Source organism: Antechinus flavipes, chromosome 3 (assembly GCF_016432865.1).
Source record: "Antechinus flavipes isolate AdamAnt ecotype Samford, QLD, Australia chromosome 3, AdamAnt_v2, whole genome shotgun sequence".
Lineage (NCBI taxonomy): Eukaryota > Metazoa > Chordata > Mammalia > Dasyuromorphia > Dasyuridae > Antechinus > Antechinus flavipes.
Window position 1 is genome coordinate 476,171,687 of NC_067400.1, and position 25,013 is coordinate 476,196,699.

Sequence of the window (25,013 nt, forward strand, 5' to 3'; positions counted from 1 at the left end):
CAACACACATTGTTAAAGTATGTGTAGCGTTTAGGGGCAATCCCTGGCGTGCGTCTGCTGCTGGTGACAAAGCCTTTAAAGAATGCATGCAGGGAATGAAATGTACTTTCCTGAAATGAGGTGAAATCACCTCCCCACCCTGAGGTTCTCCGCGAACAGCTCATCCCCGCTTTTTCAATAGGGATTGTATTGATCCGGGGCTTTCTCGCTCCTGGAGGGAGCTTCCCACGCGTCGAATTTAGGAACGCAGGTTCTTTAGTGCAGCAAAGAAGCCGGGAGCCGGGAACCGGATCCGCGGCTGGCTGGCGGGATTGAGAGCGCGCGGGCCAGCCCAGCCCAGCCCAACCCAGCCCAGCCCAGCCGGACTCTCCCGGGGCTGGCCTTGATCCACAACCTTTCCTTTCGCTTTTGGCCGCCCTGGGGGGATTGGTTGGCCGACCATGCGGGCCCAGCCCCCTGCTCTGCTCCGCCCCTCGGTCCCTCCCTCCTCCCTCCCTTGCAGCCTGGGAGAGCTCTCCTGGCTGGCTCTGAGCTTCGGGACGGACGGAGCCGCCGCTACGACCAAGAGCGCTACCCGGAGGAGGAACGCCCTAAAGAGGAGGGGAGGGAGGAGAGAGAAAGAGAGAGAGGGAGAGACTGAGAGAACAGGAGAGGCAAGCCAGCTAGCCAGCCAGCCGGGCCGCCGGAGGCGGAGAGGAGAGGGAGAAAGGGAACGCGAGAGAGGGACTGGGAGCGAAAGCAAGCCAGAGACACCGAGAGGGGCGCGCTCACTTCTCTGCCAAGTGCCAACTTTCCCTGGAGAGTGTTCAGAAGCGCGGACCTTCCTCTGGGGAGAAAGCTAGCCCAACTTGAGATTGGAGAAAAACGGGTTAGCTCCCTTTCCCTCCCCCTTGATTTTAACCCCCTCCCCCAATAAAGAGGGGGGGAAAATCATCTTCTTTACAACTCAATCTGTCCCCACTCCCTGGCACCATGAAGGCGGCGGTAGATCTCAAACCGACTCTCACCATCATCAAGACAGAGAAAGTGGACCTGGAACTTCTCCCTTCCCCCGGTGAGTGGTGGCTGGCCAGGCCCCCATATGCTCCTAACCTCAGCTAGGGGAGGTGGGGTAGCTTCGTTGCACGTCTGTCAATTCTTTTTTTTTTTTTTTTTTTTTTTTTCATTTACCCCACCAATCCTACCCCTTTCCAACTCCCTTCCCCTTTCAGCCCATGTGTTTCTGCAAAAGCTTAGGATGCTGATCTAAGGGACAGGGAGGAGAAGAGAGATAGTGGGCCTGGGACCCGGTATTTCTCCCTAGGGACATTTATTTTCACAGCTGTGTTTGTATGTGTGTGTATGCAGGGGGGCATCTTATATGATTCCCAGTCCACCCCCAATCCCTATTTAGTTCTCCGGAAGTGTGTCCCTGTTCCTTAAACTTTTGTGAGAAATGGAATCTGTAATAAGGAGTTACCCCTTCTCTGACATTGCCTGTTGGGGAATACAGGGATGGTGGAGGGGCTACCATTGAAGACCCTAGGGAGCAGGGTAGAAAGACAATCTGGCCTACTTTAAAGAAAGAAAAAATCAGATTTTTTCTCCTGTCTTCATGATGGCCTCTGTCACATCTCTCTTCTATTTAGTTACTCCACCTCCCTCCCCCCCCCCCCCCCCCCATACACACACACCCTTTCTTTTTCCTTTTGGAATGAGAATAAGGAGATGGGAGGAACTTTTGAAAGTATTCTGACCCCTCACTTGAGGTCACACATTTTTACCAACTCTCCTAATACATCACCTAATTTTGTGTCCCTAGAAAGCCTTCCTGGCACCAAACTGTTATAGCTATTGGGACTAAAAATGCATTGGGTAAAGAGAAGGAAAAAAAACAAGAGAGTCATTTTGGTTCTTTGATTTGATGTTGTCCAGCTTCTTGCTTTGTAAACTATTTGAAATGGAGTGGGAGAGGAAGGGAATTTAATTTTCTTTTGGACATGTAAGTTTGGGCATTAATAGATTTTAACTAACTACAACCCATTACTGGACTTCTGGAAAAGACAGTTTGAGAGAGAAAAATGCTTTCTTTGAAGAAGCAGAGGATTTGATTACCACTTGGGAATTAATGGTTTGGATGTGGGAAGAGAAAAGAAATGGGGAGGTGATGCTTTAAAAAAAAAATGATTACCATAATATGCTATTGATGTTTTGGGTTGTTAATAATAAACTGAACTGCTTACTTGTCTATGTAGATAACATGTCTTTCTTTTGTCATAAGAAAAGTGTTACCATTTCTCTAGATTTAAGCTTGTAACCCCAAGCCAAGTTGATTAACTGTGATGTTTTTGTTATGTAGAGATTCCCCCAGAAAGAAAAATAAAATGACCAGTATTCCATACCAGGAGGTATACTGACTGCAGCAGTACTGAGATTAACTGGAACAGGGAAGGCACACTGATGCAGACACAATTAGAAAGTGAAGTTTCTTTGATAGCTGCATTTTTTTTTTTACTTTGTTATCAAGTTCTGAAGGAGCTAGAGTAGGTTCAACTAATGATAATTGACATAAATGAGAGAGTACAAAGTAAAATGGCAGATGACAGTTTGAATACAAATCCTCCTAATCATTTTGTATGTGTATTTGAGAGACAGACAAGAGATGGAAGGGATAGACTAAGAGATAGAGACAGAACAAGAATTGGAACACAATATTGATCAATCAAGGGGAACATACTTGTATTGTTTTGTAGGGACCAGCAATGGAAATAGTACAGCAAATATCACACTTAGAGGAAAGACCTGAAAAAATAAATTTCAGTTTATGAATTATAAATAGTAAACATTTATAATATGTTTATAATAGATAAAATTGGGATCAAATTCCATTATATTTTATGTAATTACAATGACAATTTCTCTTAAGAAGATTTCTAAGCTACAGTCTCTTTTATTTCTAAAAAATATTCAATGCAGCAAAATTCTAAACTCTCCCTCCCAAAAGTTTGATTTGGACAGCCTTTGGAATTTATCATAATGGGATTTGATTTCTACTAATGTCTTGCATAAAAGTACAACAAATATTGTACAAAATATAACAATCATTATATGTGAATGGTGCCTTCCATTTTGACCTTAGAATGGCTTTTTTAATGACCACTCACCTCATACTACAGAAAGTAAAGAAATATAGAAAAGGTGTCACTTACCCAAAGCCACTCAATAAACCAGTAAATGTGGAAGAGCCTAAGTTTTCTGAGTTCCTGATACTTAACCCCTAACCTCTTCTGGAGCTTGTTCACTACAAGTCCCTAGCATTAGATTCACACCTGAGAATCTCTCAGGTTTTACTTTTACTCAGATTTGGCCTTCCAAGTACAAATAGTGGAAGAAACTCTGTGAATGCCTGTCTGGTGTGTGTGTGTGTGTGTGTGTGTGTGTGTGTGTGTGTGTGTGTGTGTATTTTGATGGTGGGGGTTGGGAGGTGGGGAAGAAGCATTGCATGAGCAAGGATTTGCTTTGCCCATCAGACCATATAGGACTTTGGTTTAAAGTTTAACTTCTCTTCTCACAGTAGTAGCAAGGCTAGACAAGCTTCTTTGTATCCACAGCAGTGGTTTAAATATTTATCAGAAAAACTTTGTGTCATTGCTTTTTTCAAATATGGAGATATACTTAGGTTGGAGGCTTTATCTGGTTTAATTTATTCAACAAAAACTGTCTTAGGATACAGTTATACATGAAGAGAGATAGTGTGGTGAGCTGGGTAGGGTCCTGGGATTGGTCAGAAAGTCTGAGCTCTATTTCTGCCTCCTCTGCTGGAACCTTCCCTAGTATTATTAACAGACATTCTTTTTTCACTTTCCTGGTGCCTCAACTTCTCCATCCTTGTTGAATTCTCATAGGGTTTTTGAGAATTCAAAATATAAATTCCAAGTATAATGACTAAAACTGGTAGACTTAGATTTACTTGATAAATATAAAGAAGACCTTTTATTTTTTCCCTTCAGATTGCAACATATTAGTTGTGACTTGCTTGAGGATTTCATGTAATGAAAAGGAGATGTTTCTTTTAAGTTTGCATATAGTTCCTCTTTAGAGTGATTACTACAGAAAGGGTAATAAAGATAATCAGAAATGAATACATTTCTATGACATTATGACAATTCACCCTACTTTTCTTTCTCCTTTATCTCTATGCCTTAGCTCTTACCCTTCTTCTCCCTCCCTTCCCTGCCCCCCCCCCCCTCAAGTTACTTTCTTGGTAAGATGACTATGTACTTAAAGAAGAACCAAACTTCTAATTTTAGGCTTTTGAGTTATTTTAATCACTTTAAAAATGAACAGAAGAGTCTCAGAGAAAAGTTTTTCTTTTTTCTCTGTCTTTCCCTTCCCCTCCTCTCTCCTCTTCTTTTTTCCTCTCCTTTCCTCTTACCTCTCCCTTCTGCTTCTTTCCTCTTCCCTCTTCTTTTCTCTTCCCTTCCTTTCTTTCTGCTTTCCTCTTCTCTTCTCCTCTCCCCTCCTCTTCTCTTTTCTCTCTTTTCTTCTCCTCTCCCTTCCCTTTGTCTCCTCTCCTTCCTTCTCTTTTCTCTCCTCTTCTTCCCTTCCTTCTCCTCCCCCTTCTCTCCTTCTTTCCTCTCCTCTCCTTTTCTTTCCTTTCCCTTTTATTGCTTCCCAAGCCTACTTAGTCCTGTCCTTTTTCTGGAAATGCAAGATGCCTTGCTTTCTGTGGTACTGAACCCCTATTCATAGTAATTAGATGGTAACACTTCACCTGTTTCATCAGAGGCCATTGGTCCTGGGAAGCACAGTGAAACAGTGTTGGTGCTGGAGTCAGTAGAACCTTGGGTTTGAATGCCATCTATTACTAGTTTTATGATCCTTGAATAAGTCACTTAATCTGTTCTGCTAAATGCCAATCTCTACTTCAAGATAATGGTTATGAGGAAAGTGCTTTACTAACCCTGAAGCTCTTTTTAAATGAGAGTTGTTATTAATAACATCCTATTTATAAAGCTCTATGTTAGGTATTGAGAGAGGTACGAAACTCAGATAAGACAATCTTATTGTGGAGCTTACTTTCCACTAGCAGAAGATATATATATGTAACAAAATTTTATGTAAAAATTCCTTAGTTAAGGGAATTTTGGCATTATTCTTCAAAGAAGGCTTGATGAAGAAAAGCTTGTCTTGGGCTTTTAAGGATAAGTAAGAATTCAACATTCAAAATGTGAAAAGCTTGAAGATTGACGTTCCTTGTATAGGGTCTCAGTTGTCTTTTATCCTCTGCTTTCCCAAGATCTCTTCTATTTTAGAAGTGTCAAAGTAGATAAAGCATTGAACCTGGAGCCAGGAAGATTTAGGTTCAAATGTTGCCTCTGATATTTGCTAGCTTTGGGTTCTTAACATCTCTGTGACCCAGTTTCTTGAAATGTAAAATGAGGATGAAAATGATATCTACCTCCCAGGGTTGTTTGTTGTGAGGGTAAAATGGGATAGTATTTGTAAAGTGCTTTGCAAACCTTAAAGCATTATATAATTGCTATCAAGAATGATGATAGCATTATTATTATATTTTAGGTGGTTCTATTGGGACTCTCTTTTATTTATTCCTATTTGAAAGAGAGGGAAGGATAAACTATGGTGACTTTTTATCATCTTTGGTTCTCTCCTTGTAGAGCTTTACTTGTTTTAGCTCACCTGAGCAAATGCTATTAATCTGAGAGAGTCTCAGCTATACCTCAAGATGCTCTAATTGTTATGGCTAAAAAACTACCTGAGCTAGACACATCATTTCTAATAGATGTGGTTGCTTGGGAAAGGAATAGATTAATTAAACTAGGGTATTTGAGTTTCACAAGGTTGAGAAATGCACCATGTCCAGTTATTATAAGGCATCTCATTTTATTTATTTATTTGGTTGGCAGAACTTGCATTCCTGGCATTTTTGGTTGGTTTGTATTGCTGTTTTTTGTCTATGTAAGTTATTTTTTTTCTCCCTTTAAAGAGGCCAGACCACCCTTGCAGGAGCATCATATCCCACCAAGAAATAATCTAAGCCCCTTGGTCAGACAACCAGAGTCCACTCAGACCATCCCCCCCCAGCAGCTTTCTCTGTACCTCATCAATCTCCCATCCCCCTTGGCCCTCCAAACTATGGGGGCAGTGGAGGTGAGTGAGAGCTGCTGCTTTGTTTATGTCAGAAGTTAGAGAGTCAGGGAGTTTCTGTTACTTTACAGGTCCCAGATAAATCCACTCTGGCTAGAGTTATAACAGAATTTTTGAGGGTCTTCTAATTCGACATAAATAACCTAGGCAATTTCTTCCCTTTCTATGCTACTTAGATTACAATTAAAAACCTTACTATCCAAAATCTTGTACAGCTGAATATATTATATAGCTGAGATTGGCTGCTGAAAAAGAGAGAGAGAGAGAGAGAGAGAGAGAGAGAGAGAGAGAGAGATGAATATTTATTAGAATTAAGCAATAGAGTCATTGCCCATGATGAGATGGCTCCTGGAATCTCCCATTTTGGACATCTCAAAACCTCTATGAAGATCTTTCCCCTCTTCTTATTTATGAAAGGCAGGAAGCCCTAGATATATACTCTAAACAGAAGGGTTACCTTAATCTCAGTGATTCTGAAAATCAGTATGAGGAAGGGGGTGGTTGTGAAGAGTGGTAACAGGGATGGAGGTAATGATGCCTGCGGTAATGATGCCTGCTTGGTGCTTCAGGGGATTAGGGAATGTGTAGGAATTCCCTTCCATCCTAAATGCTTCCTGTGACAACTTGGCCCCATTTAGCCAAATTTGATTTCCTTATTATTACTCGAGTGTTGCTGAAGGCTTGGTGAGGTGACATGTTCCTTGTGCTGTACCAGAGCTGTGGAAACCAGATGTGTTGCATTAAGAAGATACTTAAAAGTCCAAACAGCACTTCCCTGGGATCACAAGGCAGGGAACCAATGCTCATGTTCTCTCAATGACTTCCAGATGCAGTTTGCTGTCTCACAGGTGGAAAGGTGATGCCGTGTACTTCCAGGGCTGCATGTGTATGTCTCCTGAGGCTTGAGAATCTTCATATTCTGATGTCCCTCACCATGGATTCAGACATGTACACTCAGTAAAGAAAGACTTTTGATGGCTGGAGAGGTAGATGAGGTTCTCCATCATTTTGCTCATCAGACGACCTTTGGTTCCTCTTTAAAAATTTTGTCCTTCTTAGGATTTGTAGGAGGATGAATATAGCTGTATTTGTTATTTCTCTCTGTTTTTCTTTCTGGAAATTAGACTCAAAAATATCTATCTCATCTATAAAGGCAAATATTTGGGGTTAAGGCAGCAGTAGTTGAAAAGGGGAAGTCCCTCAACACTTATTTTGCTAGCAGTAACTGACATTTATGTGTATCTCTAGCATTTATATCAGGTTTTAAACTTTGCAAAATATTTTGTGTTTGAGCCTTAAAATACTCAGCTATTGTAGGCCCTAAGGTATTATTATTCCCATTATACAAATGAGGAAACTGAGGATTAGAGAGGTGAATTGCTTATTCATAATTGCAGTTAATAATTGTTGGGATTTTGTATTTTGTCTCCTTTAATAGAATTTAAACTTGAAAAAGGGAGTTCCTTCTTTCCTTCCTTCCTTCCTTCCTTCCTTCCTTCCTTCCTTCCTTCCTTCCTTCCTTCCTTCCTTCCTTCCTTCCTTCTTTCCTTCTTTCTTTCCTTTCTTCTTTTCTTCCTTCCTTCCTTCCTTCCTTCCTTCCTTCCTTCCTTCCTTCCTTCCTTCCTTCCTTCCTTCCTTCCTTCCTTCCTTCCTTCCTTCCTTCCTTCTTGATTAATTGAGGTAGGATTCAAACCTAAGCTTTCTTGACTCTATGTTTAGCATGCTATTCTATATATAATTGTGCATGTGCAAATAAATACTAGATATGTCACATAAATGCATAATATAACATATAAGGACTGATAAAACTCTTTTAAGAATTATTCTGTACTTAGGTACCCAAAAAATTGGCATTTCCATACATTTGGTAGCACAGGAAAAAAAAAAAAAAGAATTATACATGAACCTGTAGATCTCTATTATGAACACCTTGGTTTTCCTTAAAAGCATGCAATAACTTCAGTCTATAATTTTCAAAACTGCTATGCTGGTTTATAGTTCTTTCTGGCTTTTTTTCTTTCTTTTCATGAAAGAGAAAGATGCTTCAATCACTCCTCCTTCTTCCCTAGTCCTACCTCTATTCTTTACTCTTTAACCTCAATCCCTCACTAGAAATTAAGAGAAAAGAAAAACAAAGACACAAGGGCTAGTAGAATAAAAAGGGATCTGCTTAATACTTTTCGTAGGAGATTTAGGATCATAGCTTCTTGTTAATCTTATATTTAAATATAGAAGGAATCTCAAAATCATTTAGCTCAATCCTCTCATTTTATTGTTGAGGAAACCAAAGTCTACAAGAGTTAAATGATTTGCCTCAGGTCACACAAGGAGTATCAGGTACAAGATTCAAACACCATCTTCTAACTCTAGAACTCATTTCCACAGCACCATATTATCTCCTTTTTTGAACTGGTTCTTGCTGGGGAAGTGAACCTTTCTCATTCTAGAATAATTTGACTAAGTGCTGGTAGAAAAAAAGCTTTCATCATTTCCATCTTAAATTTCCAAAGAGTTACAAATTTTGTGGGCTATGCAATCATCATAAGAGAGAAGTTCGTTAATCTCAGACACCCAAAGGAATTGCACCTTTGTTTCATTCACTAGAAATGGAATAATTCTCAAGAGGACCAATATTTGTGTCCATAGTCATCCAAGCCTGTTGACATTATTTCAAATCTAAAGGGATAAAAAAAAAAAAAAGACAATCTTAAATCTAGAATTTATCCTTACCATAGTTCTCTAGTCACTTTTTTTTCCCACTTTGGATGAAAATAAATTCCTTTTAAAAACTCAAAAGAAATTTTTTCAAGTTGAATTTTTCTCCTCAGAGAAGGGCACAAAGGTGACAAGAGTAACCACTTTGCCTATGTATTTGCGACTAGCTGCTTTGCTGCTTTCTAAAATCATTGTATAGTTCCTAATCTTCATGCAGATAAATGAAATAGAGTCTGAAGCCATTCCCGTTTTATTGGCAAGGAGCCATGTTTACAGCCTAACTTAAAATATTGTTGTTTGAACAATAAATATTTATTGATTCTTTGGCCCATTCCTACATTTTCCCCAGGTTCTTTCCAATTTTTTTCTATTTGGGTTCAAAGCTCACCACTTAACCCAGAAGGAAATTATTGCTGCTCTGTTATCTTCCCCAGTTGTCCTTTTCTGTCATTAGGAATTGTGAACTATTGTCGTTGATACAGCTTCTAGGACCAAAGCAGCATTGTTAACTTTTAGGTTAAAGGGTTTCAGATCTCTGAGACCCATTGATCTAGCTTAAGAACTTCTCCCCATTGCTTCTGTTCTGGTAGATTCATATAGGCAAAATTGAGATGCTGAGACAGTTGAAATAAGAGGGTGGTTTCTTCTCCCTCCCCCACTCCCTGATCATGAGTTATTTTTTTAAGTATACTGCTGTTCAATATAATATCTATCAACACCTGAATACATTTTTCGAAAAAGAAACGGCTAAAAATTAACCTCAAGAAAGTTCACTTCAAGCATTTGAAACCTTGGCAGCTTTGTGGAGCTGTGTAAAACCGTTGATATTTACTCTGCAAGTTTCTGTGGGTGAACAGTAAACTCTTTGCATGCCTCGTGTGTGAAAATGAAGAGTGTTAAGTAAGGGGAAATATAATTATTACATTAGTGAAGGCAACTAGATTTTTTTTTTCCTTGCTGTTATGGAGAACACTGAAGGAATGTCACTTCTAGAAGTATAGAAACAGTTTTGTATTTAAAAAGATTTTTTTAAAAAGTCATCAATTACTGCCCCATCATCAATTACTGCCCCACCCTCCCAAACTTTTCTTTTTATTGTAAAATGGAAGATTTGGAGGCAGGATTGCAAGACTTCAAATCTAAGTCTCTGGACAGTTTCTGGGAGCTCAGCATTACACTTAGCTTTGAGTTCTAATATTAGCTAAGTGGATCTTTGGAAACTAAATGTTTTAAATGTTCTTGTCTATAATTACCTTCCCCAAATCCCTCACCATAGGGAAGCTTGTGATCAGGAAAATTGATAAGACACGGTCCTTGTCCTCCAGGTATTTCCATTGATAAAAATATACTAGAAGTGTGTGGGGGGATGGATATCTATATTTTCATAGATATTTAGGTAGAAATTTAGGGAAAACAAATGTGGATGCAGACTATTTGTAATTTATTAAGGGACTTGTTTGCTTCTCACCTCTTTACTTCCACCTCTGATGTGTGAATTCAGGTTTCTTTAATGGTATAGTTTCATGGAAGAAGCAAGATTTTCCAGGAAGCTTTTGAAGGAGGTCAGTTGGCAAAGAAGGAAAGGGAGGGAGTCATGGGGTAAGAATGCTTTCAGTTAGGAGGCTGGACTAAATAATCTCTTATGTTTCTCCCAGTTCTAGCATTCCATGATGATAAATAAGTGTGGGATATAATTTGATAACAGAGAGGAAAAGGTGATTTCTTTCAAGTCCCAGAGAAAATCTCATCTCTATAAAAAGCATTTCCTGGTCCCCCTTAATGCTAGGGCCTTCCCTTTGTTCATTACCTCTAGATTATCCTGTACATATATATTTGGTTTGCATATATTTCTTAGCATATTGTTTCACCCATTATACTGTAAGCTTCTTGACAGTAGGAACTGTGGGGCAGCTAAGTGGCATAGTGGATAGAGCACCAGCCCTGAAGTCAGAAGGACTTGAGTTCAAATCTGCCCTTAGACACTTCCTGGTTATGTGACCCTGGACAAATCACTTAACCCCAATTGCCTCAGGAAAAAAAAAAAGTAGGGACTATGTTTTGCTTGTGTGTTAATTAGCATAGTTTTTGTCACATAGCCGGAGCTAATAAATGCTTATTGATTGGCTGATTGACTATACTAATAAACAGTGAACATTGATAGGGCAAAACAGGAGTGGAAGGGAAATTAAGGGACTGCCTCAGTACAGAAAACTCTTCAAGTTAAAAATGAATTCAAGTTTTATGAGGATAATTGAAGAAATTTTAAGAGTGGGTTACATGTTAAATCAGTAGATAACAAGAATATCTAAGCCTATTTTTCAGATTATCAGAGGACCACTAAATTTAGTGGAACATCACTAATTTCAGCAAGTGGTGTCAAGGCACAAATGGGGAAATGGATCTTAGATAAGGAAATAGAAAATCTAAATGTTATTGTGTGCTAATGTAATTCATGCATTATTAGGTGGCAGCATTCAGCATTTCCCTTTTTAGTTTTTTGGAGAAAAAATGAGTTATTAAATTGGATTTTTTTTAATGAAAAAACCCAATAAATCATTTCATATGATTTTGTAAGGAAGGGCTTACATGAATTTCTATCCATTCAATTTAGAATTAATACAACAGAAACATAGGCTTGAAACATAGACTTAAAACCCAACGGGGGCTTAAAGTTGTTTACTTCAGCCCCTTCATTTTGTAAATGAGGAAACTCGGGTCCTGAGAGACTAAAATTGACTTGACACTATCTAACAGGTAGTAAATGACAGAAAATGGATTCAAACCTGTACTTTATTTTAACTCTAAATTCAATGGGTCCTGCACTGTGTGATGCTTAATATCTTTTCTTAGTAAATGAATATTATGCATTCATGTTCCAAGAACTTTATGTGCCCCCCAAATTATATGTTATTAACTATTTTGTTGTACATCATAGGTTCCATTTTGAATAATCAGGGATTAAAGGAAACATAGAATTAGGTGGATTTTTTCTCCTTGATTATTATCAATTTATGGTTAAAAAAATATATATATATATGTATATATATATATTGATCATGGTGCATTTATTGAGACGTTTCCAAATTCTTTGTAAAATTTTAACCTATCCCCACAGGTTAATAGGATCAGATGAAAGTTGGAAGAAATAGTCATTGTCATTTATTGTTTCATTTTATGGATAGGAAAAGTAGGAAGTTCCTTTTTTTTTAGTAAGAGGCTAAGGGATGTGTTTTCTTGAGATGTTCCTTACATATCCTTCCCAATAGGTTTGGTATATCAAACTGATTGCGGGGGAGGAAGAGGGTTATGAGGAAATTCCCTGTGAGTGACTGCTATCTTCTCTTCTTCCTCCCTTGCCCGCAATTTCAATTTTCCATTAATCTTGAAAAAGCAAATGGTATACCAATTGAAACTCTGCAGGCCTCCCCTCCCCAAACAGTATAAGGCCCTGAATATAGTGCTCTTTTAAATGTAGATGCTGATAATATGTTGCTTGTGTGTCACCCTTTTCCTACTTCTTTGAACATTTATTTTCTCCCTTTCACTTTCCCCTCCCCCCCAAAAAAAAGTTGCATCCTTTCCCTCCATAAACCCCTTGGCCACAGTAGCTTTAGGGGATGAATTATTAGAAAGCTGAGCTTTCAAACTGAGGAGCAAAGGACTCAACTGCTGTGTCTGGTCTGGAGGAGGAAGGAGCTCTAGTTGGGGGTCCAGAAAGGTAATGCAGCCAACCCAGCTGCATGCTTAAGGCTGGCCATGTGATCTGGCTAATTAGCTTATTTCATGCAAGCTGTATTCCTTCCTATCCATAGTCCCATTCATAAACATTTCCCTGCTACAATGAGAATGCACTCTGGTCTAAATCAATCCTGCTAGCTGCTTCCCTGGAAAAATGCAGTGAGTTGGGGACATCTTGGACTATTAGCAGAAAGATATACCTGAGTTTATAGATATAGATATATCTGTGCTGGCTAGTGTTGGCAGTGTTCTATGGGGTGGGATCAATCTAGCCCCCATTCTTTTGGAAAAGGCTGTCTGTCTTGAGGAAGCTGTTCTGTTTGCCTTGATTTTGCCCCATCTGTGTGGATGTGTGATGCACACATAACATTGCTCTTCGTAATGGCTGCCTACTGTTACAGCCTGATTCATACACAGGACTGGTATAGGATTTTGTTTTAATGTGGAGAGAGTCAAGTCAGTATCCTTTTCCTTTAGAAGTGCTTAACTTAAGCAGTGATAGAGAAGTGCTCGATAAGAAGTTGCATTTTTCAGAGGCAGTTTGTGGTAACAGTCAGAAAATGGTGTGCTTAGAGTTAAATGAATGGGTTCAGCTTCTTCCTGTGACCAGGGGCAAGTCATCTGACTTATATCAGTTTCCTTATTTGTAAAATAGGGTACCACCATAGAGATATTGTGAAGAAAATGCTTTATGAACCTTAAAGTAGCACAGAAATGAGAGTCATCTTGTTATGTTCCCCTGTGTCTAGCATAGGATATTTATTGTGCACCCTCCAAGAGCCTCCATTTTGAGGAAGTTCCCAAGCCAGCCATGCTCATCTTTTTACTTCCCCCTCCTTTGTTTTGCACCTGACTCTGGACTTCTCCTTGTTGTACCAGTGTTCTTACCATTAAAGATGCTTCCACTATTGGGGGTGCTTTGTCGATTCCTCCTCCCCTCTTTCTGCCTTTTCAGCCCTTTTGTGTGCTCTCTTCCTCCATAAAAATGTAAGTTCTTTTTTTTTTCTTTTTCTTTTTTCAGTGAACCACTCCAACAACTTTTTTTTTTAATTTATAAGATATATCATGGGTATTTTTTCAGCATTGACCCTTGCAAAACCTTCTGTTCCAACTTTTTCCTTCCTTCCTTCCCTCTACCACCTCCCCCAGATGACAGGTAGACCAACACATATTAAATATGTTAAAGTATATGTTCAATACAATATATGTATATATCTATACAGTTATTTTGCTGCACAAGAAGAATCAGACTTTAAAATAATGTACAATTAACCTGTGAAGGAAATAAAAAATGCAAGCAGACAAAAACAGAGAGAGTAGAAATGCTATGTAGTGGTTCACACTCATTTCCCAGAGTTCTTTCGCTGGGTGTAGCTGGTTCTCTTCATTATTGAACAAATGGAACTGATTTGGTTCATCTCATTGTTGAAGAGAGCAAGAATGTAAGTTCTTTAAGGGTAGAACCTGTATCCTTTTTACTTATTTTGATATTTCCAGTGTTTAACACAGTTTTTGGCACATGGCAAGTCCTTAATATATGCTTATTGATTTGAATACTGAATTCATTATGAATATTAAATAATGAATATGAATAACTAGTTGTCTAAAATCAGCCAACAAGATTATATCCATGAGATTTATCAATTAGTAAGTAGATACATTTCATTTCTTCCTTACATTTCATTTAACTGATAACTAATGAGGCAGCTAGATAGTAGTTGCTGTCGTTCATTCTCAAAGAGGATCAAAATGACATCACTATGTTAGAGTTGAATTACAGGCTGATCAGACAGCTGATCATAAGCACAATATGAGCTCAGAATGCTCTGCCACAGATTGGACACAAACAGTCCCCATGAAAAATTGGGAAGGTTTCTCTAATTTTGCGCATCTCAAGTTTCCTTTGGGCTAATTTAATTCTGCTTTGCTCATAGAACACTATACCTCCTCTCATGCCATACAATCCTTTCTAAATTTCTTAAGAGATATCTTGAGAGTATCCTTGTATTGCTTTTTCTGACTACCTTGTGTGAAATCTCTATAAAATATTTTTTTTGAGGTCCTTTCTCAAATTAAACTGCTATGCATTCCAACTCTATTGCAGAGAGCACAACTTTGTTGGGCTGTCCACATTGTTTGGATGCCAAAAGTACACTTGCCAAAACAAACAAATAAATAAATAAATGGATGAATTATGCAGTTAGGTGGTTGCGGATAGAGTTAAGGCCTGGAGTCCAGAAAATTCACCTTCCTGAATTCAAATAGACTCAGATACTTACTAGCTATGTAGCCCTGGCCAAGTCACTTAACCTTCTTCTGTAAATGAACTGGAGAAGGAAATGGCAAACTACTCCAGTATCTTTCCCAAGAAAAACCAAATGGGGTCATGAAGAGTTGGACATGACTGAGAAATGATTAAATAACAACAGTTTTCATGAGGAGATATTTGTCAGCTTTCAGAAGTAGAGAATGAAAACTCCTGAGGACAAGGACTGTTTAATTCCTGTCTTCATATTTTCACTGCCATGATATAATACTTACCTCCTAGACCTTTAACCAGTGCTTATTAATTGACTTATTGATTCCCTCAGCCTATGCCCATTTCTTGCAGACCTCAATTTTGAGATTATATGCACTTATATAACTTAACTGCATTCATAGCCCTAAGAAGCTCATAATACTTCTGGTTGTGTCTGGCTTGGGCACTTCATCTGAATAGCAGAATCCTTCAGGTTTGTGTGGTATTTTGTAGGTTCCACGTAAAATTTAAATACCCTAAAATGTTTACAAAATTAGGAGTCAACTATATCCTGATTGGCAAATGGAGGTGCTTCTCCCTTAAATGTGAAGGAAGGGAAGGGTTTTTGGTTTAGCATTTCTCAATTAAGAAATAATTTGCAAGCCATACACACATATATATGTATATATATATATATATATATATACACATGCATGAATTACATACATGTATACATGCAACACACACACACACACACACACACACACACACACACTGATTTATTTATTTAGTCAGATCATAGGAGGCTTTTTGCTCCTAACTTATTTGACCATCTCCTTCATAATACATTTTATGCAGTTGACCTTGGCAGTATTATCCTACCATGGCTTTTCTCTTTTTAATCTCCTTTCTGTGCTATAACTAAGGTAAGGTGCTTGGGGTTTTGCCTTAGGGAGATAAAATTTAGAGAGCAATCAAAGCACCTGTAGTACTTTAGGTAGTATTCATGTAATTGTCCTTTGAACCTCACAGTACCCTAAAAAGGAGATGCTGTTATTATCAGAATTTTTGTTGTTGTTGTTACTGAGTTTGTGTGTGATACTATATTGGTTTGCCACTTTTTTACATTCCATTCATTTTACAGATGTAAAACTAGGGCAAACAAGGTGAAGTGATCCATCCAGAATTACACACTTGATAAGCAAAAAGTTTAGATTTATCAGACTTTTACAGATGAGGAAATTGAGGCTGGCAGACAGGTTAAGTGACTTGCCACAATTTGAGATCAAATTTGAACTCTGGTTTCAAGTCTAGAACTCTATCAACTCTGCCAAATATCTGTCCACCAATAGAAAGTTTTTGCATTCCACTTTCAAGGTTTGCAAAGGCTTTACACGTATTATTATCTAATTGAAGTGTCACAACAACACTGGGAGGTAGATGATAACATTATCTCTGTTTTTCAAATGAGGAAAAAGATAGTGGTAATATGGCTTGTCTAGCAGGACATAGTTACTATGTATCTGAAGGTGGATTTAGACTCATCTTCCTTACCTCAAATCCACCACTCTGTGGCATGAGTAATTAGTTAAAGTAGAAGTTTCCAGGTTTTTCCTTCCAGGTAAGACCTTCCCTGGTTGGTCCCACCCTGGTCTCATCTTCTATGGTGGAACTTCTCAGAAGTGCCCTGGGTCCCTCTCTTCTGATCTTAGGGTGCTGTTCCTTGTCATCACCACCCCCAAACTTGAAATCCTGAGGTGTTTTTTACCTCACTTGCTGAAAAGTTGATTGAGGTATTTTTCATATTGTTTGTCCTGGGCATGAATGGGCAGTAGGAGAGGTAATGCTGTTGTTTGGGACACAATCACTTGTTGGTCAGCTATTTGTTTGTTTGTTTGTTTGTTTTTTTAAATAGCCCTGATGCCAGGACAGCTGTGTCCTGTTTCTGGTCTTAGCTGCCTGGCTTTAGTCATATTCTTGACATTTCTTACCTTGTCACAGGAAAAGAAGGAAGAAAATGCAACAAGCAAGTGAGAGAGTTACTGTTTGTCAAGTGCTGAGAAGTCCATGGTGATAACTGAGCATTATTAAATATATGAAGGATGGTTTACAGTAGGGCTGAGAGTAGAGTTGGAATGAGAAATACATGTGAACTCCCTAAGTCATGTACACAGGAAATACATCCTCCACCTTGCATAGCTCAGGGAGACAGTAGTTCAGCATTTTTGCCTTCTTTGCCTCCTTCCAGTAGCAAAGGATTCATTATATCCGCTTTATGTTCTAGTGTTTGTGAAGTCTACTGTAGCCCCCAAATTGTATCTCCCCTTTGGAGATTGCTCCTAGATTCTGGTTTATCCATTATTTGAGAAATTAGTGAGCATTTATTGAGTGCCCTTTATGTGCCAGGCATACAGAAACAAAAAGAGAGTCCCTGACTGCAAAGAAATTAAATTCACTAAAGGGAAGTAATTTATTTATATCTATATAAAACAAGTATATACAAAATATACACAAGGTACTATGGAGGGAAGTACCATGGTACTATGGAAAAGCTACTACCATTTGGTACAGTCAAGAAAGGCTTCGTGTAGAATGGTGGTAGTTGAATTCAACTATAGAAAAAACTAGGAATTCTAAGAGATGGAGGTATGTACAAGGGAGATGAGCACATCCCAGGCATGGAGGACAGACAATGTATGTGTATTGGGGGTGGATTGGGGAAGTGAAGATTGAAGATAAAATATACTAAATAAAGCAAAGCAAGAACAGTTTGGTTGAGCCATAGTGTATGAAGCAGAATATTATACTGTATAACGAGGCTGCAAAGCTAAATTGGGGCCTGGTTGTTATAGCTTTAATTAACAAAAAGAAGGCTTTGTGTCTTTTCCAAGTGCTAGTTAGGGAGCTGCTGAAGTTTTTGGTGAAGGAAAGTGTTGAGAACTGAGAAGGAAGTAGGGAAGTGTGAGAGAATGAAAGGTTCTAATTCTGTAAAGATACTGTGAGATTTCATTTGTGACAGGCCATACTTTAGGTCCCATATTATCAGGAAAAGAAAAAAAAATCAATATACTTTAAAAATCTACTTTATAGGTCTATAATGTAGAGAGGAAAGAGTTCAAGTGGAGGGGAGAAAACATTTCAAAATCAGATTTCTGTCTCCTGTCAGAGTTGATGGTTTGTCCCTCCCTCCCCCATTTTCCAGATTGAGATGCTGAAGAAAGTAGTTAGGAATTTGGTCTTTGCCTAATATCCCTCCAAGTGAGGGAGTGTACATAAACGAGAACTCTTGATGCAAGAGGAATGTTTGAAAAAATATATAAACATAACACACAGAATGAATCAGCGTTTGCTTGATGGACCTGGAGTTAACCTCCAATTTAATTGGAGATTAAAAAAAAAATTCATCTATATTTGGATTTTCAGAAGCTTTCCTTAGGGGCATGAATATATCACCCTATCTTTCCCTTCCCTCTTTGTTCTTCTGCTGCGATTAGGTGGAATCACTTTGAAATTTTGAGCCAGTTACACACTCTTACAAGACCTCAGGCAATGGTCAATGAATGGAATACCTACTTTGAAAAAACAAGATCATATAATTACACTCCTGAGCCAAAGACACATGGTTTCTATCAGCTGTATTGCTTGATGGCTTGGTGTGGAGAGTGAATGATGAACCGAAATGAGTCAAAACTCTAATTGCCCATAACTTTTCTCTTCATAAGAAATGGCTATTTTTTCAACTTTTCCATGAACAGTCTTATCCAAGAAATGACCTTTTGTATTTCTGAAAACTGATGCCATAAACACTCCAGGCTACTCTGAATCCAAAAAAAAAAAAATCCATGTGAAAATTCTCATATTATCAAGACATAGATTTAAGCACCAACTATTTGCTGGTCACTGGAAATACACAGACAAAAAATGAACCAGTCTTTACTTTTGTTAAAAAGTTCATTTAAATAATGGTCATGGAAGAATTCTTTACCTTCAGAGACCTTTAAATTTAATAAAGGACATAAGACATATACATTTAAAAGGATATGACAGATAGAATATAATGAGGTCAAGTTGAAATCCAAAATGCTCTATGATAATTTAAGGAGAGGGAGATAATTTTCACCTGAAAAATCAAGGTTGATTTCATATGAAAATCCTTAAGCTAGGTTTTGAAAGAAGATGAGCTATCAAAAGTTATTACTAAATTCCTGCTCTGTGCTAATGCAAAAACTAAGAAATAGCTCTTCTCTTCAAGGAGATTAGAGTCTTCAGAACTCCTGAAAGTATCTTGGGTTGTGTGTAAATTAGAGCTAGGGATTGGACCTGATTTTTTTCAATAGGAAAGCTCCCCAATGAGGAAACTCCCTCTTCTAATACAGCTCAGTTCTTTCTCTGTAGGTCTTTCTGGCTTCAAGGACAGCTTTCTATCTACTTACTATTCCTTGCTGCCTCATGGTTGGCAAACTGCAATTTAAAAAAAGCTAACAGAAGGTTTTAACATCACTTTCCTTGGAAGCCTTATGTGGCGAGGAAGCTCTATGTGTATCTCCACTGAGTTCAAAACCCTGGAGCACAGAAAAGGAAGCTACTCATTTTAGTTGAGCCAGACTAAGACCGCCTTATTCCCAAATGTCTTTAATCATTATTTCCTAAACCCCCCCCTCCAAAATTTTTTTTCTATCCATTAATAGAAGGAATAAGAATAGTCTTTATCCGTGTCATGCAGAACTTCACATTCTGACTAAGTCCTCATTTTTGTGGGTCATTATCATTAGTACAATAGTTACTTGTAACAACATACATTCTGTGGTTTATGTCTACATGGTAACAAAAAGTTTCCACTGCAGATACCCTGTTAACCAATTAGGCCAGAGTACTCGCTGTGGCCATGTCACATATTCTTTCTTTCTTTCTTTCTTTCTTTCTTTCTTTCTTTCTTTCTTTCTTTCTTTCTTTCTTCTTTCTTTCTTCTTTCTTTCTTTCTTTCTTCTTTCTTTCTTTCTTTCTTTCTTTCTTTCTTTCTTTCTTTCTTCTTTCTTTCTTCTTTCTTTCTTTCTTTCTTTCTTTCTTTCTTTCTTTCTTTCTTTCTTTCTTTCTTTCTTTCTTTCTTTCTTTCTTTCTTTCTTTCTTTCTTTCTTTCTTTCTTTCTTTCTTTCTTTCTTTCTTTCTTTTCTTTCTTTCTTTCTTTCTTTCTTTCTTTCTTTCTTTCACACAAATTCTTGCTAAACTTGAACTTTGGTTGGGGGAAAGTTTCCAGTTCATGATTCTCAGTAATTGACTCCTATCATGTTGTTGAAGATTCAGTATTCACCATTAGGATTTAAGGTATTTCTAGGAGCATTTTCCTGATTACCTTGAACCTTGAAATAACTGCTTTCCCATTTGTCAAGAGAGAGAAACCAATTTAGCTGGTTAACATACAGCAAATCATTAAGCATGGTCAGGCTAACATTAAAACTCGAATCCTCATTTGTAATGTTTTGTGACTTCCTGATTTAGGTTGACTTTCAAATGCTGATGTACCCATGGCATACTGGGATTGTTTGGACATCTCCTTGATTCCTTTCCCTCACTCACCTTCTTTTCCTCTCATACTGGATGCCAAGGGGACCATTCTTGATTCCTGGAGCCTTTTTCTGAGACTCTTTTATGATGGAAGCTTTGTAGCTCTGAGAAGCATGTACCTCTCGCTTTTGCCAGCTGCCAATTGCAATTGTTGATTTAAAGCCAGGATTTGGCCTCCAGAAAAGGGGATCCTGTGTCTTTAAACAGCTGTACACCAGTGTGTGTAAATGAGGTTGGTAATCCAGTGACTAATTCAGTGTATTATAAAGCTGCAAGGAGCATGCTGCCAAGCCAGGGCCCTCTCCCAATTGGACTGCGTGTGTTAGATTCAGAGTTATTTCTTTTGAGTTCTACAGAATGGCCTGTCTCTTAAATGTTTTCTCTTTCATCTTCTTAACCCTTGGAAGTGAAAACAGGACACCTGCCCCCCCCCCCCCCCCCTCCTCCTCCCACACACACTTCTTGCCCTGTTTCACCTTCTTCAAAGCACTTTTGGCTATTGCTTTTCCTAGATTTCCCTTCCTCCTCCTGTCCCCTTCTGTTTCTCCCACTTCATTCCCTATGTCCATTTATTTACTCATCAGAGGGTGGAGAATGCTGACTTTTGAGTCAGGGCTGAGGGACCAATCAGAGCTGCTGTGGTACATTCCAAGAGACAAAACTCATGATCTGTCTTGGAAAAGAATTTTCCAAAAAGATCTCTTTTCAGTTACAAACAACTCGGGGACTGTGCCTTCCTCATAGTAGCATTTCAACTAAGCTCCAGAGTACCTAGGCCATTGTATTTGCTGTGCAAGCTTCAGCTTGTTTCTGTTTTCTTGCTACCTGACCCTCTCTACACATCTTTTGAGCTCTGGGAATGACACTTGTCAGAGGCAGATGGTGACTTTCATCTTCATTCTTTTTCTTTTGAAAACCTCATAAAATGAGCATTAAGTAGAACTCTTTTAAAATAGAAGTTGGGACAGCTATTTTTCTTGTGGGATTAGGGGAGTTTTTGCGATAGATATTGTTTTGATTGATGGTGTCTGTGATACTAATAGCTTCCTCACTTCATAGTGGCCTTGTTGTATTTTCTTGTTCTAAAAATTCATCACTGCCCTATTTATTTTTATAATATGGATTGTATGAATATTATATATCAGTAGACTGATAGAGTGTAAACTTCTTGATGACAGTTTTTCATTTCTGTCTTCCTAACCTTAGAACCTAGCTCAGTGTCCTGTACCTTCTAGGCACCTAACAAAATCCTATCCAATTTAAAAGGTACGATGCAAAGGAATTAAACATTTTGACTATAGGTTGATCACCAGGTGAAGTGAGGAAGGAAACTAATAATATATGTTTGTAGAACTGAAATGAAGGAACTGACTTCTAAATTAAGGCACCTATCTGTCCTCTGTGCTCCTCTGCCTACTTCCCCCTGGTTCTCAGATTTATCATGTGGGTGGCCTCTGCATCTCTCTACTTGATATTTTATACTCATAGGTAAGAGTTCACTTCCTTCTCTTCTCCTTCTAAGCTCAGTTTTTATCCTAATGTTCCTTTTGGTCTAGACTCCAAGTCTTTACAGAGATAATGAGTCCTTTCATTGGCTGCTCGAAGGCATTTTAGTCAGGGTAAAGCTTGAGGCTCTGGTAGCTATAATTTCCTAATAGCTTCCGGATGATATGCAGTCATTTGTTAGCCAGGGAGGAGAGCTCTTTATCCCACAGTCTCTTGCCTTTTCCCACCTGACCCAGGCATAAAGGGAATAGTTGTGGTCCCCTCCCCCAAGATCATTGATCATCTTCCTGTCATCCCTAAACCTATCAAGCATATCGATCTGGAGACTGGAACTGCCTGGCGACTTACCATCCTCTTGGGTTGGCTGCTGAAGAAGGCATCCGGTGCTGTCTGCTTCAAGGCTGGCTAAGGCGAGACTCAGGGGCATCTGTGGAATCAGTGGAGTAGCTGACACCACTTACTTGTCTTTGCTAAAGTCTGGTGGGTTCAGATACCATTATCAAGGAGGAGGAAGAAAAACGTACAGGATCTATACAGTGAGAGAGATTTGTTGAGACAGGGAATTCCCTTATTGCATTTCATCTGATAGGTTAATGCATTGTCTTTGTAGTTCTTCATGACCATTTTCATTCCAGTATAAGGCCATTAGCAAAAAAAAAAAAAAAAAAAAAAAAAATGTATATAGGACTACCTTTGGAACTTTTCTGTTCCAAGGTTGGGATGTGTTAGGAATGTGGCCTTTTTTATAATAGGTTGGCTGTTGTCAGGAGTGGCCAGAATGAATTGATCTACTCTAACATTCCTATAACAGGTTTTTAAAACTTATATCCTAGATCTATCATTAAATTTCTGTCCCTCTTCCATGGAGAGTTCCCATTCCCTTTCTCTGTCTTCCCCTGGGACTCTGTCTCTTTCATTTTTTCCATGACTAATTTCTTCATCTAAAAACAAACAAACAAACCTGAAAGTGCTGAAATGATAAGTGTCCAAGCACCTTGGGATTACTTTATTAGATGCTAGACATTCAAATATCCAGAATCCCCTCTTTTGTCCTTTTGTTTTCAGTTAGAACAAATGTTAATATGAATAGTTCCCATTACTGGGTTTAAAAGTAGAATTTTTAATTTTGGCTAGGGTGTCAAAGTGTATTGAATGTGGTAAAAATTAGGAGGCCCATGACAGATGTCTTAAAGAGCCAATTGTTATGTGATAGCATGAAAAAATGGAAAGCAGTGGCTGTCAGGAGCGTTGGTTCATAGTCTTCCAGTCATTTCAATAACTGAGATCTTGAGAAGGATGCTTGTCTTTTCTGGCCTTCAATTTAATCATCAGTAAAACAAAGATATTAGACTACTTTTTCTCTAAGGACTCATCTACACTCATGAATCTGTGAATGCTTTTTAATCTCTAGTGGGCTATTTGGACCTCTCCCATCAAGAATAGATTTATCCATCATCATATTATGTCCAAAATTGCATCATCACATCCCATCATATCTCACAACCTTTAATGTAAACTCATAACTTGGGATATAAGAAAAGAATATTGTTATGTAGAACCTCAAATCTGGTTGTATGCCTTCTGAACAGATTATCTCAGTAACTTGGTCTTAAGAATCTACTTTGATTTGGTGTGAATATGTCATGGCTAAAATCCAAAAGAAATGACTTTCCTGAATCACAGGAGAATTCGAATATTGGCTGGGTTTGATTGTAAAGGAAGTATCTTGCTGTCCTTTTTATAATTAAAAAATAATTCTGAAATTAAATAATAAAAAATTCCATTTTTTGTATTAAAAACACAAAAATGGATTCTACATGAAATTGCAAACCTCCTTTTTGAAATACTTTCCTTTTTAAAAAAATCTTCTGCATATTTGAAAAACCATTTCAATACTGTTTTCATTTGGAAATAGCACTAATTACCCTTCCTCACCAAATTAAGAAAGAAAAAAAAATCATAAATATAAGCCCAATCAAGCAAAATGAATTCATGTAGTGGTCATATCCAGAAATGTATATTTCTTTCTATACTTTATATTTATCCCCTCTATCAGAAGGTGGATTCTCTGTCTAGTTTCTATGCTTTGAAATGAGGATTCTCATTAAAGGTTAATGAATTATTTTAGGGATAGTGTTAACATACCATGGCATTTGAGAGGTTAGAGGTCGGTCCATAAATCCTTATTTTGTGATTTTTTTTTTTTGAAGAAAAATAATGGTCTACAATTCCTGCTCATTGTCACATATTTGTTCTCCTTTCTTTGCCATTTGTTTGTTCCTTGTTTACCCCAGTTACTCTGAATTGCCAGGGAAGAAAATATTCAGCCAGAAGTAGCACTGTTAAAAATTTATAGCAAATACTATAAATTCCTTTGCTCTGCTATTTGGCCTGAAGTATGATTTTTATGCCTCATGGAGCTTCAATTGCTTCATGTAGGCAGGATGGAGGAAAGGTAAGGAAAACGTGTCAGATGAGGTTATATGGTAATAGTCTAAAGTGATAAGCAGATGCAAAAGCTAAGAAGTTAGATAATAATAATAATAATTAGCATTTTATAGAGTTTTAAGGTTTTCAAACCACTTTGAAAATATTATCCCATCTGATCTTTACAACAACCCTGGGAGTTAGGTGCTATTTTTTATCCCCATTTTACAAAACTAAGATCGACAGGTTAAATGACTTGCCCAGAGTCACACAGCAAGTTAAGTATCTGAGATTGGATTTGAACTCTAATTTCAGATCAAGCAGGCTATCCAGGTGAGTTTGGGAGTAACCTCAACTGTAGTCAAACATCCAACCAATGATCTCAATGATCTATTTGAAGCATAGCTCCTTATATACTAAGTACTTCTTTGACAATCCATGGGAGTGATTCTTATTGGGAATCCTGAATCATTCATTACCTAAATACAGCCAGTTTATAGTAGAATTCCCAACTGTTCTGCAGAGCCAAATATGTGCTTTAAGATAGCCTATTTTATAGATTTCTGAAACTGTTGAGCAGAATGTTTAGTGTGCATGCACACTCTAAAATAACCATCACCCTCCTCTTAAATTAGTCTGGGGATTTGGGATTGGGTTATAAACCAAAGCTAAATTTAAA

The 25,013-nt window shown here is 38.1% G+C and overlaps 1 protein-coding gene across 1 annotated transcript in view; it reads left to right on the forward strand.

Annotated features, from left to right (window-relative positions):
- Positions 1-490: 490 nt before the first annotated feature.
- ETS1 (ETS proto-oncogene 1, transcription factor) overlaps positions 491-25,013 on the forward strand; it is an 83,853-nt gene continuing 59,330 nt past the window's right edge. Inside the window, exon 1 of the mRNA XM_051986699.1 lies at positions 491-1,054. Within this exon, the coding sequence (XP_051842659.1) occupies positions 973-1,054 (82 nt within the window). The 5' untranslated portion in view covers positions 491-972. The remainder of the gene's footprint in view (positions 1,055-25,013) is intronic.